Source organism: Ascaphus truei, chromosome 2, assembly GCF_040206685.1.
Source record: "Ascaphus truei isolate aAscTru1 chromosome 2, aAscTru1.hap1, whole genome shotgun sequence".
Lineage (NCBI taxonomy): Eukaryota > Metazoa > Chordata > Amphibia > Anura > Ascaphidae > Ascaphus > Ascaphus truei.
The window spans coordinates 100,879,616-100,894,337 of record NC_134484.1 but is presented as its reverse complement, the minus strand read 5'-3'; the positions used below and the strand labels follow the sequence as shown (position 1 = coordinate 100,894,337).

Sequence of the window (14,722 nt, the reverse complement as noted above, 5' to 3'; positions counted from 1 at the left end):
TTCTGGCAAAATGTGTGAATAATATCTTAGTAATTCCATTACAATAGTACTTACGATGTCATCAATATTTTTATTCGAGAAATTCAGATGAGTTATTCGCTTCAATTGCTGAGAAAGTGATTCATCTTTGCGATTTCTGAGTTGATTGCTGTTTTTCGCAATTAGATCCACGGTTAGACGCACCATAATTGCTTCAAAGTGCAACTAAGGGGTTTTACAGTATTTGTCTTTATGATGGGCTGTTCATTATTTTCCTGGTAAAGTGTCAGACAAAAAAAGGATGCATTAAGTGATGCTGAGTTTTTCAGCCATATAAACAATACACATTCTTAAAGGCAGTACAGTACAATATAACCAAATCAACATTTCAAATATGATGTTCCAGCCCTTTTAGGAGAATTTCCTACTTTGTCATTACACATGTAACCCCTCTATCCCCACCCAATCGCAGATCGGGTACCCTAGGGTGTCTCAAGGTCTGGCTATATGTCTCGGTGTGGTGCATACCTGCTGGCAAAACATACTGGACACCTAACAAGCTCCTATTGAACCGCTAAAATAAACAAAACATATATATAAGCATATGAGTGTCACAGAGGAGTGCTACTGAGCATGGCAATATATATTTAAAACCAGAGACAGAACATAAAACACAGACAGAGCTCAGTGCACATCCAGTGAAACTCATACACGGTACAGTGCCTAAATATATATGTATAAATATCTATTAAATAAAATGGTCTTTTAGTTTAACATTTTTGGCCAAAATTGTTGTAAGCCCCTGAGCCACTGCACGGCAGACCACAATTTCAGGGGTCCCTAACACTAATATAAATTCTTAATAACCTGTGCAATGCCAGGAAGAATGATTTATAATAAATCTGTCAATATTAGTTGCAAAGTTCTAAGTCTGATTGAAGCTTTTAATAACCTGTACATTACCAGGAAAAGCACTCTGTATTAGATTTGTCACAACCATACTGCAAGCAAGCAAGTTCCCCTGAGAGTGGGAGATGCTATGGAGTGAGCTTTTAACCATTTAAATGTGGTAGGGGGTAAGCTTCAATTAGGTAGGAGGTTGCCACCCTCCAATGGAGTGAGATTTTAACCATTTAAATGTGGGAGGGGGTAAGCTTCAATTAGGTAGGAGGTTGCCACCCTCCAATCAGCTAAGACTAGCTGAACAAGAATTGTAAAACATACTGGACACCTAACAAGCTCCTATTGAACCCCCAAAATAACCACAAGCTCCTATTGAACCCCCAAAATAACCACAACATATATATAAGCATATGAGTGTCACAGAGGAGTGCTACTGAGCATGGCAATATATATTTAAAACCAGAGACAGAACATAAAACACAGACAGAGCTCAGTGCACATCCAGTGGCTCAGGGGCTTACAACAATTTTGGCCAAAAATGTTAAACTAAAAGACCATTTTATTTAATAGATATTTATACATATATATTTAGGCACTGTACCATGTATGTGTTTCACTGGATGTGCACTGAGCTCTGTCTGTGTTTTATGTTCTGTCTCTGGTTTTAAATATATATTGCCATGCTCAGTAGCACTCCTCTGTGACACTCATATGCTTATATATATGTTGTGGTTATTTTGGGGGTTCAATAGAAGCTTGTTAGGTGTCCAGTATGTTTTACAATTCCTGTTCAGCTAGTCTTAGCTGATTGGAGGGTGGCAAGCTCCTACCTAATTGAAGCTTACCCCCTCCCACATTTAAATGGTTAAAAGCTCACTCCATAGCATCTCCCACTCCCAGGGGAACTTGCTTGCTTGCAGTATGGTTGTGACAACTCTAATACAGAGTGCTTTTCCTGGTAATGTACAGGTTATTAAAAGCTTCAATCAGACTTAGAACTTTGCAACTAATATTGACAGATTTATTATAAATCATTCTTCCTAGAATTGCACAGGTCATTAAAAATTTATATTAGTGTTAGGTGTAGAGGGAGAAAGGGGGTGGCCCGGTATTGAAGGGGTTGCACCCCATATGGCCATCCCCTGACCTCACCAGAGAGACAAGGGGTTAACTGGACTGCGGTCCAGGGATGTGGTTTGCACTTTGTTATACCATGAAAATGTATGTTCCCCTGTTCCCATGTTTCATTATAAGCATGTATTTTAATGTTTTAAAGTGCATTTCTGTATCTCCAGTTCTGGAAATCGCAGAGAGTTCATATTTGGCCAATATGTGGAGTCACTGTCGGCATTAAAAACTGGCAAAGGTCAACCCCCTGAGCCCACCAGAATGGAACTTATTAATATGTGTAGATATTAAAGTGTATATGTATTATATTTTGGATCTGTTCTGAAAATGCAGACGCCATTTGCTAGGCTAATAGGTCATGAAGGGCAGACGGCTGAGTAGCCTAAGCACGGCAATCAAAAAGTTAACTGCCTTGATTGTTACCAATGTCTAGGGATTAAGTATTAATCAATCAACAAAACTCTGCCAGTCTAATTGTTACCTAAGGGCATGGGTTAGTCTGTTAGTCTGGGTCTCCACATTAGAGAGTGGATACAGATAATTGTTCATCAATAGGCTGTGTTCAATGTTAAGAATAGGGTTGCACAGGTATATAAACTGTGTCAACCCTACAGTTTTTAGTTGTGCTGGATTGCTGGAGTTGTGCTTCTGATTCCACCTGGAATGTCACTGGATTGATGGAGAATTGCTATTGGGTACTTCTCCATTCCCCAACCCTAAGTAAGTGTTATCTTCTTGCCTGTTAATTGTACTATATTGCTGTGTTCACCTTATTTAAGGAATAAATTATATTTTATTATATCTAAGCCTCGAACAGTTCAACACAGATATTTGGTGTTCATTATATCTTGTCATAAGCTACCGTGACAAGCTCTATAATTAACTGGTGGCAGCTGTGGGATTGAACTGGACCTGTGTTACAGTATACTGCGGGATACTGTAACATAGTAGGAACTTGATGGTAATTGCAAGTTCCTGGGACTAAAGATATTGAACACACAGTAGTGCAACAGTTAACACAAGTTGAAAAACCACCTTACTGCTGCGACTGAACCATGAGCGAGGCTGAAGGCTCATCCAACATGTGGACCCGAGCTCAGCTGAAGGACAAGTGCCATGAATATGGACTGCCCTATGAGAACCAGGAGGTCGCAGACATGGTTGACGCAATCGGTGACTATGAAGCCCGGCTTGCAGAGCCTCAGGATACGGCTCAGCTTGCCCTTTTACAGCCACCCGGAGATCAGGGAAGGAACTCAGTGCCGGGGCGGCGGAATCTCGGGAGGGAACGAGTGCACCTCCCGGGAGCAGTGCAACAGGAGGGGTACTGGTTGCTTCGGCTACCAGTCCGTTCACCCCTGAAATGTTGACACTAATTACTGCATGGGGAGACAGAGGGACACCAGAGGAGCGGCTGCAGTTTATCACTATGGCAGTGAACAGACCCGCTTATTACCCCCCTGTCCAACCCAGCCAAGATGAACTCAAGCTGGACCAGCACAGTCTCACCAAGTTCGTGGAAGGCACTGACCAGATTGACAGTTTCTTAAAGAACTTTGAAATGCAGTGCCGGCGGTACAAAGTGCTTCCCCAGCATAGGGTTGCACGTTTGGACCCCTTACTGTCCGGCTTGGCTAAGCAGACAATGATGGCGCTTCCAGATGAGTATGCTGATGACTACGAACACCTGAAAGAACTGTTATTGTTTCAGTACGGTTTTACCCCTGAAGCCTACCGGGGTAAATTCCGGCAGGAGGAGAGGCAGCCCCAGGAGTCCTATGTTACCTACGTGACCCGCATGGCTTTATACGGGATATGCTGGGTGGAGGGCTATGAGGCACGGACTTACCAACGCCTGCTGGACCTCATCTTTCAGGAGCAGCTCATGGAGCAGTGCCCGCCGGCGGTGAGGGCTTGGGTGTACGACAAGAAGCCCAAGACTTACCAGGAGGCGGCGAGGCTTGCAGATGACTATGTGGCCAGCCGAGCCCTGATGACCGCCAAAACAGTAGCCAAGGCGGCGGTGGCGGCGGCACCGGCCAGAAAGTATGCCAATACCCCCCAATGGACTCAGAGGCCGCCTGCGGGCAGCAGTCCACCGAAGGCGGGGGAGCTCCGGCACGAGCGCCGGTGCTACAACTGCAACCGCCCTGGTCACATCAGACCAGATTGCCCGGAACCCCTGCGTTCCGGCGGACCCCATCAGGGGCAACGCACCCCAGCTGCGAAGCCGGTAGCCCGCGTGCGGGTGGTCTCCACCACAGACTCCGGACCGGTCATGGAACCAACTCCCAGCGAGGCGTCCCATGCCACACCTGTCCCGGTTTCGTCGGTGCCTACAGCCAGGAGTGGAGGACATTTCAGCGCGGACCTGCAGCAGACGGACGGCCGGAGCAGACATCTCACCCCGGTCACAGTCGGTGACCGGCAAGCAGTCGGCTTCATGGATTCAGGAGCTGCAGTGACCCTGGTCCGACCTGATATGGTCCGGCCAGAGGAATTGATCCCAGGCCATGGGATACAGATCACTGTGGCCGACGGAGAGCCACGTTTCCTGCAAGTGGCCAGAATCTTTTTGGATTGGGGGGAGGGCCAGGGTGTGCAGGAGGTGGGGGTTTTACCCGGTTTGGATGCCGATGTTCTTCTTGGCAATGATCTGGGACCGATGACCTGCACCTATGACCGAGTGCCCAAGCCCGCTGCAGTGGCGGCGGTTACCCGTAGCCAGACAGTGGCAATGGCGGCGGCGCCAGTCCCCCAGCCTTTGGGACCAACGTTAGCGGAGGGCGCAAAGGAGCCCTGGGAGAAGCCAGGATCAGTTGCAACCACAGACTGACTTACTGTTTCCCCTCACCCTTCCCATTCTCCGGACAATGACATGACTGGGGGGTAGCCAGAATTAGGAGCCCAGTTTAGGGAGGCAGTGAAGACAGACCCTACCCTGGCCGGCGTGAGACTTCGGGCGTCCGAATCTCAGGCAGGGGAAGGCACTGAGCACTGCCTATGGCATAAGGGACTCCTGTATAGAGTAGAAGGGAACCCACGGATAGAGGAGGGATTGACCGGTAAGCGACAGCTAGTAGTGCCCCAGGGGTACCGACAGCAACTGTTACGAGTAGCTCACTCTATTCCGTTAGCGGGACATCAGGGGGTCAACAGAACGCGAGCCCGGTTATTACAGCGTTACTACTGGCCGGGGGCATCTCGAGATGTGGGCAACTTCTGCCGCTCTTGTGATGCCTGCCAGCGAGTGGGTAAGGCGGGCGACCGTGTGAAAGCACCCCTGAAACCCCTACCGATAATTGGGGAACCCTTCCAGAAAGTAGCGATGGATCTTGTAGGACCCCTTATGATTTCTAGCAGGCAGGGAAACACTGTGGAGCAGGTGGAGATAGGGGCACAGTTGAGTGCTAGGCAGAAGGGAGAAGCCAGGGACATGCTAGCTAAGTATGGGGCCCTCTTCACTGACATGCCAGGGACCACACATCTCACAAAACACCCAGTGCTCACAGGGGACCTGCAGCCTCTGCATAAGCACGCTTATAGAGTGTCAGCAGAGGTCAAGACCAGTATGGAGAGGGAGATAGAGGAGATAATGACCCTAGGGGTTATTACTCCGTCCCAGAGTCCTTGGGCAAGCCCGGTAGTCCTAGTTCCTAAGAAGGACAAGACCACCCGGTTTTGTGTGGACTACCGCTTGCTCAGCGCTGGGACGGTGTCAGATGCCTATCCCATGCCCCGCATGGATGAGTTACTAGATGAACTCGCGGGGCAAAGTATCTGACCACTATGGATTTGAGCAAAGGCTATTGGCAAATCCCACTGACCCTGGAGGCGAGGGAGAAGTCAGCATTCATCACTCCAAGTGGCCTCTATGAGTTTTTAGTGATGCCATTTGGGATGAAGAATGCCCCGGCTACCTTCCAACGCCTGGTCAATAGGTTACTGGAAGGGATGCAGAGCTATGCCAGGGCTTACTTAGATGACATTGCTGTCTTTAGTAATTCCTGGGACTCCCATTTAGGACATGTAGCAGCGGTGCTAGATAGGATCAGGGAGGCTGGGCTTACCTTGAAACCCACTAAGTGTATGGTAGGGATGGCAGAGGTCCTGTACTTAGGGCACAGGGTGGGTGGAGGGCACCTCAAACCAGAGCCAGCCAAGGTGGAAGCCATAGTTCAGTGGCCTGTTCCAAAAACCAAGAAACAGGTCATGGCATTTTTGGGCACGCAGGGTACTATAGGAAGATTGTCCCACAGTACAGCGCCGTGGCCAAACCCCTGACTGATTTGACTAAGAAGCAACTGCCTGTGCTTATCACCTGGACTCCTGCCTGTGAAACTGCTTTCCAGGCACTGAAATCTGCGCTTGCTGGGGCCCCCATACTGGCTGCCCCAGACAATACCAAACATTTCCTCATACAGACTGATGCCTCGGACTATGGCATTCGGGCTGTGTTGATCCAAGTGGGGGACGATGGTAGAGAGCACCCTGTGGTGTACCTCAGCCGAAAACTACTTCCCAGAGAGGAGGCCTATGCCACCATTGAGAAAGAGTGCTTGGCCATTGTGTGGGCACTCAAAAAACTCCAGCCCTATGTGTATGGAAGGGCTTTCACGGTCCTCACAGACCACAACCCCTTGAGTTGGCTGCAGAGGGCATCAGGGGAGAATGCCAAGTTGCTAAGGTGGAGCTTGGCCTTGCAAGAGTTTGAGTTTACTATTCAGCACAAAAAGGGTAGTGAAAACAGCAATGCTGATGGACTTTCACGTCAGGACTATCCCTCTGAGACTGAGTTCGTTAAGGGTGCCAGCAGTGCCCCACTCCCCGTTAGGGCCAGTGGGCCACAGGTCACCCATTAAGAAGGGGAGGTGTAGAGGGAGAAAGGGGGTGGCCCGGTATTAAAGGGGTTGCACCCCATATGGCCATCCCCTGACCTCACCAGAGAGACAAGGGGTTAACTGGACTGCGGTCCAGGGATGTGGTTTGCACTTTGTTATACCTTGAAAATGTATGTTCCCCTGTTCCCATGTTTCATTATAAGCATGTATTTTAATGTTTTAAAGTGCATTTCTGTATCTCCAGTTCTGGAGGTCGCAGAGAGTTCATATTTGGCCAATATGTGGAGTCACTGTAGGCATTAAAAACTGCCAAAGGTCGACCCCCTGAGCCCACCAGAATGGAACTTATTAATATGTGTAGATATTAAAGTGTATATGTATTATATTTTGGATCTGTTCTGAAAATGCAGACGCCATTTGCTAGGCTAATAGGTCATGAAGGGCAGACGGCTGAGTAGCCTAAGCACGGCAATCAAAAAGTTAACTGCCTTGATTGTTACCCAATGTCTAGGGAATAAGTATTAATCAATCAACAAAACTCTGCCAGTCTAATTGTTACCTGAGGGCATTGGTTAGTCTGTTAGTCTAGGTCTCCACATTAGAGAGTGGATACAGATAATTGTTCACCAATAGGCTGTGTTCAATGTTAAGAATAGGGTTGCACAGGTATATAAACTGTGTCAACCCTACAGTTTTTAGTTGTGCTGGATTGCTGGAGTTGTGCTTCTGATTCCACCTGGAATGTCACTGGATTGATGGAGAATTGCTATTGGGTACTTCTCCATTCCCCAACCCTAAGTAAGTGTTATCTTCTTGCCTGTTAATTGTACTATATTGCTGTGTTCACCTTATTTAAGGAATAAATTATATTTTATTATATCTAAGCCTCGAACAGTTCAACACAGATATTTGGTGTTCATTATATCTTGTCATAAGCTACCGTGACATTAAGGACCCCTGGAAATGTTGTCTGCCGTGCAGTGGCTCAGGGGATTACAACAATTTTGGCCAAAAATGTTAAACTAAAAGACCATTTTATTTAATAGATATTTATACATATATATTTAGGCACTGTACCATGTAAGAGTTTCACTGGATGTGCACTGAGCTCTGTCTGTGTTTTATGTTCTGTCTCTGGTTTTAAGCATACCTGCTGGCAACAGGAGGGCCTGAGTCTCCCGCGATGACATGGGGGACAACAGGACAGGTTTCTGGGGTGGATGCCTTCGTTCTTCTTCTAATGGTGCAGCGCCTCCATCTGTAGTAAGCCCCAGGGATACGGGGTGGAATCCCTACCACAGAATCCCCTCCCAGGGTTGAGAGATTCCAGTCTCCACACAAGTCTTCTATAGTTAGCAGCAGCTCTTTATTTCTCTCTCTCTTTGCAGCATACAATCAGGTATCACATACGAACCAGCAGCCAGCTGTACTCCTGTAGGATGTCCCTGTCTCCACTCTGGGCCTCAGGAGCACTTAGAGTGAGGCTAGCTCTTTCTTTACCCCCTAAGCAGGGTAAGAAGTATTTTGTCCACCTATAACTCACTATCAGCTCTACTCATCTCCTAGCTAACTAACTCTCTTGGACTCAATACTTAGACTCTCAGACTAATCACTAGACTAACTCTAAATAGGAAGTGCACTGCTCTTTATGATTTCAGCAGGCACCGCCCCTGTGTCTCTTGATTGGTGAAGATAGTCACCTGATCCTGAGTCCAATCAGGGCAAGTGCTTGAAGTGGGGGAAACCCATGATAACTCCTGGCAAACCTGCCCTTACCAGGGATTAATGCACAGGAGGAGGATAGAAATATAGCCCCTAATCTTACCAGGGGTACACACACATTAGATTTTACTCAATCAATGCAAGAACATTTGCGCCCAATCAACTGTTCACTTGGCATTTAGTACAAACACATTAAATTAGCCTTAAAGTAAAAAAAATTATCTGTGTCCTGTGGACAAATAGGCCTCCACTCTTAACTGTTTTGGTTATGACTGCATTGTGATTACGTTCCCCCAAAAAAACAAAGAATTTACAAATTTGCATGTAGACACATGGTTTCTCTAACAGTCTTATCACAACACACTGGGCTACCATAAAGACATTAAACGTTTCTCACAAATTATTTTTAAATATTCACATTTGAACTTTAAAGGCATCAATTACCATTACCTACATTTAACCCAAGAGACACATCCCTGTCACAAAAATGATAGACTTGTTAAGTCTATACAGCCCCTGATCTGATATCTGCTAGCCTATATACTGTACATAGTTCATTGCATTGATATTAATAAATAGACTAGCACCTTGTTTCCCAAAGATACAAAGATCTCCCATCCCTGACCTCTATAAATTGAGCTGTCACATGTTGGCCAGTATGATGATACAGATGGAACCTGCAGTTCTGGCCTGACCTCCTTGCTGCAACAGCACGGGAACTCCACCCCTCCCCCCTCACGATTGCCATGCAAGTACGGAGACTTAATGGCCCATCAGGATTAACACAGCGGGGGTCCCTGCATCTGAATGGGATTTGCGCAGTGTGAATCCTACCGGGCTGCGAGACGCACACTAAGAGTGAGACTGAATACGTCATTCTCCGTGCGCGCCTCTAATATGCTATCGCACCGTTTTATTTTAGGCCTAAACACCCACCCTGGGGCAACTACCCCCTTCACCCCCAATAAACCAGGTACTCTGGCTTAACCCCTGCATTGCCTTAGCAGCTAGCCGCTATGGTAATTAAGCTCCGGGACTCTTACCTGATTGCCTATGGTAGTTTCTCAAGTGCCCGCGGTGCTGCGCGCGTTGACGCTGCTACATTTTGCCGCCACAACTCAAATTGAGATTTCGGGCTGCAGTCACGTGACGTCAGCGTCACGTAAGCTGGTTCAGCCAATGAGGGCAAATCAGTTCCGTGATGCATTCGCCACACCCCCCAATCTCCTGCAGCTAGCGCACACATCGCTGGGACATCGCCCGCGCTACAAACATGAGCTCGGCCTAAGTGCGCGTTTCCTAAAGACAGGTGCAGCCCAGTAGGATTCACACAGAGTGAGTCCCTTTCAAATGCAGGGGCCCACCCTGTGTTAATCAGATGGGCCATTACAGCCTGCTATGGACTGTCCTGCGGAGAGTCCCTGATTTCCAAAATGTGCTGCTTCCCATGCCCGCAGACGCTGGGACATAAGGAAAGACTCCATCTGTATGAACAAGTAAAAGTCACTGGAAAAGGGTGTCCCTTACCAGGTCTGCCAATCTACTCAAAAGAAACCCTTCACTGGTCACTAGATACATGAGTAATAATAGTAACCCAAGTGGTCACAGTTGGTTAGTACTAAAAGGTGTACAAAGTACTGATACTACTTATGTGCATCTCAACTGGCTTAGAATGTTTTTAAGCAAATGTTATTCATTGTAACACATTCAGAACATGCACTCAGCGCCGGGCAGTCCAGGCCTTTCTGAGCTCAATCTCACCCCTCTGGTACTTAGGATGTGGACCCTGATTAACCTCTTATCTGGGGTTTACATAATACATACAAAATAACAGTACAAGATAGATATACATAACATTAGCGCTTTATAATATATATCATGTGATATGAGGTGTATTTCACTTATGTAATAGGAACAGAAAGTGTCACCATATCAAAATCAATTCTATTTATATCAGGTAAAGCACTAATATTATGGGGGCAAGTGGTGACCAACAACCTTTGCCACCGTGTTTCAAAGGGTCATCCTAGTATGACCCCCAGTACCATGGTTCTTTGCTGAAACTTTCCCCCTCACACCTCGGGTGCCCTAACGAAATGTTTCTGTGCGCATACACCAGCAGTGCGCCCCCAGCACAGGCCGAGCTCTCACCTACTGCTGTCAAACCCTCGGTCACTCACTCTTTAACATGAGCCGATCTAAGGACCGTTGCTATACCGAGCGCGTGCACTTTGCTGGAGCCGTTACTGGACAGTATAAACAGCGCACGGATCACTCACAGTCAGAGAGGCTCGCGCCACTTGATTCTACTCTTCCCTCCGCTCGGCCCAGAAGTGTTGCCATGGAGACGGAACGCTAGTTTCAGACACTGCCGTTATGGAGATCTCGCGAGTTTTGCTACGCCTGCTCCCGCCTCGAGCAGCGCGGGTTATTAGGATTCTAACGGGTTTTTTTGGCTGACGGTTTTTTGTTGCTCTTCCTCGCAGACATTTGCCCGCTCACTTGTGACAGGGGTTACACTAATCTTTCCATTCCGTGTTGGATATACTTGCTACTCCCCAAACACAGGACATTCACTTTTAAATTACATAACCCATCCATTCTGCAGACAATATTCTCTCAGAAGATATTATTACATTAGGTCATGCACACTTGAAACACATTTATTTAATCTTCCCACTCCTCAAACATTTTATATTAACTACTACACACCTAAAACAAATAAATCCCTCTACTCCGAATCAGTATAATTCAGTTATATTCCACTGCCCAGTTGGTTTATCACCTGTAGCATAATTTTTTTTAAGCCCTCCATTCCTCAGAATCGTGAAAAGCCTACACTTTGTGCTGAGAAACATGACATTATGCCTCCCTCTCACCATACATCTTACATTATTATCCTACCATCTTCTCCCTTATTACAATAACTCATGTCATGTGTAGGTCAAGGTTCTGGAAAAGTGTTTAACCTGTTTTTTTATTTTTATTATTATTTTCTAACTGGAAAATATTTTATTTCCTATGTGCATGTTTCATTTTGAGCATTATTACAGATAGGTCTTATATACTTTGAAGAAAAAAATTACACAAAAATGTACTGTATGATTGAGTACCAAGGAAATTGAATTTGACAGAAAATGAGAACCATTTAACCCACTTAGTCTGTCCAGTTTCCTATCTTCTCTAAAACCTCAGATCGTATTAGATACTTGGTTTGGTTTTATATTTAGGATAGCCTTATGTGACTTTTTATGCCAAGAATATTTCAATTTCCTTAATGTATTGGCCTCTTCTACCTCTGTTGGCAGACTAGTCCATGAATCAACTACCCTTTCTGTGCATAAGTACTTCCTCACATTTCCCCTAGGTCCACGAGACGCTTCAGAGCATGACCTATTGTTATAGCACTTCTCTTTCTCTGTAATACTGTACTGTATGCTTCTTTTGTTGAAACCCTTTATGTATTTGAAAGTTTCTATCGTATCCCCGCTCTTCCTTCTCTGCTCCAAGCTATACATTTTAAAGTCCTTCCAAGTAAGTTTTATGGTGTAGACTTCACAACATTTTATGCAGATATGGTCTCCAGAACTGAGCACAACACTCTAGGTTAGGGGTGCTCAAACTTTCCTTAATGCGCCCCTCTGTCTCCTCCCACCCCCCCTCGACTCGCACCCCCTCCCATCTTCTGCACGGCTCCGGCATCAAATGACGTGGGGTTATATGACGTCACGTTACCATGGCAACGTGCCTTCGGGGAAGCGCTGGGCCTCTGTAACAGCCGCACCCCTGCTCTAGGTGAGGTCTTACCAATGAGCCATAAAGTGCTATTGCTTTATCCTCATTATACTCCTCTACCCAAAAACATTCTGGAGAGATGTTAATGTATATACTGGATAGTTTGCGTGTCTGGTCTCAGGGATAGCCTATCATCGGCTCACTCTAGGTCCCATAGTGATCACGCTACCAGTGAATAAGCGTTTGAATTATATACACAGGAGCGGACTGCAGTGAATCCCTCAGTGGCTGATTCGCACTCAGCCCTGTTCTTTTACATAGACTCCGCTGTACACACGGTCAATAATGGCTAATACAGCCAATAAACAGTCTAGGTGATATAGTACTACTGCGTGTCCTGGACAAAGGGACAGACTGCTATCGGCTGACCCAAAGTTTCTATGATCACGTCTTATGCTGCAAAAGTAACAATCGTCTCTGGAAGTGTAAATATATATATACTGGATAAACTGCGTGTCTGGACTCAGGGATAGCCTACCATCGGCTCACCCTAGGTCCCATGGTGAGCACGCTACCAGTAATAAGCATTAAAGTGTTTTATGCAAAGAGCAGACTGCAGTGCATCCCTGAGCGGCTGAGCTGCACTTAACCCGGCTATTTTTACACAGACTCCACTAAACACCCAGTCAACAAGAGCACATCAAGCTAATATGCAGTCTTCATGGTGTAAAAGTGCTACGTGCCTGGACAAAGGGACAGACTGATGTCGGCAGACCCAATGTCTCTATGATCACTTCTTTATGCTGTAATAGTAACAGTCATCTCCAGAGATTAAAAAAACAACAATTTTTTGAGTACTGGGGTGATCCTCACAAAATGAAGGAAAAAAAAAACCCTTGTAATAGCGTATATAAGATGTAGTTAAAGTGTAATTAAAAACAATTCTACCATTGTAAGTACTGGTAGTATATTCAGTTTGATTCTCACAATAGAGAGACCAAGACAAGCCTATAAGCACAGAAGAAATTGATCAAGAAACTATATAATGGCAAGAGCCCAGGATATACCCACCAATACAACAAAAACCTTTAGTCGCTGATACCAAACATGCTATTAGAAAACAAAAAGTCTCTGTCACAACCAGCTGCATGCAAGACCTGCTCACTTGGAAAGTGGGGAGGGGTGAGCTTAAACCCTAGGAGGGAGGGGCCACTGACCTCCAAAATAGCTGAGACCAGCTGGACAAAGTTAATAAACACACAGATACCCAGCAAGCTCTAAGGAACCCCAAAAATTACTAGATAATATATATAGTCATGTGAAAAAGAAAGTACACCCTCTGAATTCCATGGTTTTACATATCAGGACATAATAACAACAATCTGTTCCTTAGCAGGCCTAAAAATTAAGTAAATACAACCTCAGATGAACAACAACACATTACATAGTTACATACAGTAGTAGATGAGGTTGAAAAAATACGTAGGTCCATCAAGTTCAACCTATGCTAAATTTAGACAACAGATACTTTATCCTATATCTATACTTACTTATTGATCCAGAGGAAGGCAAACAAAAAACCCCATTAAGGGGACAAATTAATTCCTTCCTGACTCCAAGAATTGGCAATCGGATTAATCCCTGGATCAACATCCTTCCCATGTATACTTATTTGGTATATCCCTGTATACCTTTCCCATCTAAAAAGATGTCTAACCTTTTTTTGAACAAATCTATTGTATCTGCCATCACAGTCTCCATGGGTAATGAATTCCACATTTTAACTGCCCTTGCTGTAAAGAACCCTTTCCTTTGTTGCTGGTGAAATTTCCTTTCCTCCAACCTTAAGGGATGGCCCGAGTCCTTTGTACTGCCAGTGGGATGAATAGTTCTTTTGAAAGCTACTTGTATTGTCCCTGAATATATTTGTATATAGTTATCATATCCCCTCTTAGACGCCTCTTTTCTAATGTAAATAAATCTAATTTAGCTAGCCTCTCCTCATAAGTTAGAATGTCCATCCCCTTTATTAATTTGGTGGCTCTTCTCTGCACTCTCTCTAGTTCCATAATGTCGTTTCTTAGGATTGGTGCCCAAAATTGTACTCCATATTCAAGGTGTGATCTTACTAATGCTTTGTAAAGGGGCATAATTATGTTTACTTCCCTTCCATCCATTGCCCGTTTGATGCAAGATAACATCTTGTTTGCCTTTGCAGCTACTGCATGACATTGGGCACTATTGCTAAGCCTGCTGTCTACAAGCACTCCTAAATCCTTCTTCATCAAGGATACCCCCAATATATCTCCATTTAATTTGTAAGTCACCTTTTTATTCTTGCATCCCAAATGCATAACCTTACATTTATCTGTATTAAACCTCATCTGCCATTTACCTGCCCACGTTTCCAGTCT

General features: G+C 45.4%; 1 protein-coding gene across 7 annotated transcripts in view; it reads right to left on the bottom strand.

The window, feature by feature from the left end:
* The window catches only part of PPP1R42 (protein phosphatase 1 regulatory subunit 42), a 79,975-nt gene extending 69,033 nt beyond the window's left edge, over positions 1-10,942 (bottom strand). For 2 of the 7 annotated variants that reach the window (XM_075583827.1, XM_075583857.1), the window contains exons 1-2: positions 10,725-10,846; positions 55-254 (exon numbers count right to left, since the gene is read on the bottom strand). In XM_075583827.1, coding sequence (XP_075439942.1) covers positions 55-186 — 132 coding nt within the window. In that variant the 5' untranslated portion in view covers positions 187-254; positions 10,725-10,846. The other 5 variants (XM_075583845.1, XM_075583855.1, XM_075583837.1 and 2 more) reach the window with 5 other exon arrangements.
* Between the last annotated feature and the right edge of the window lie 3,780 nt (positions 10,943-14,722).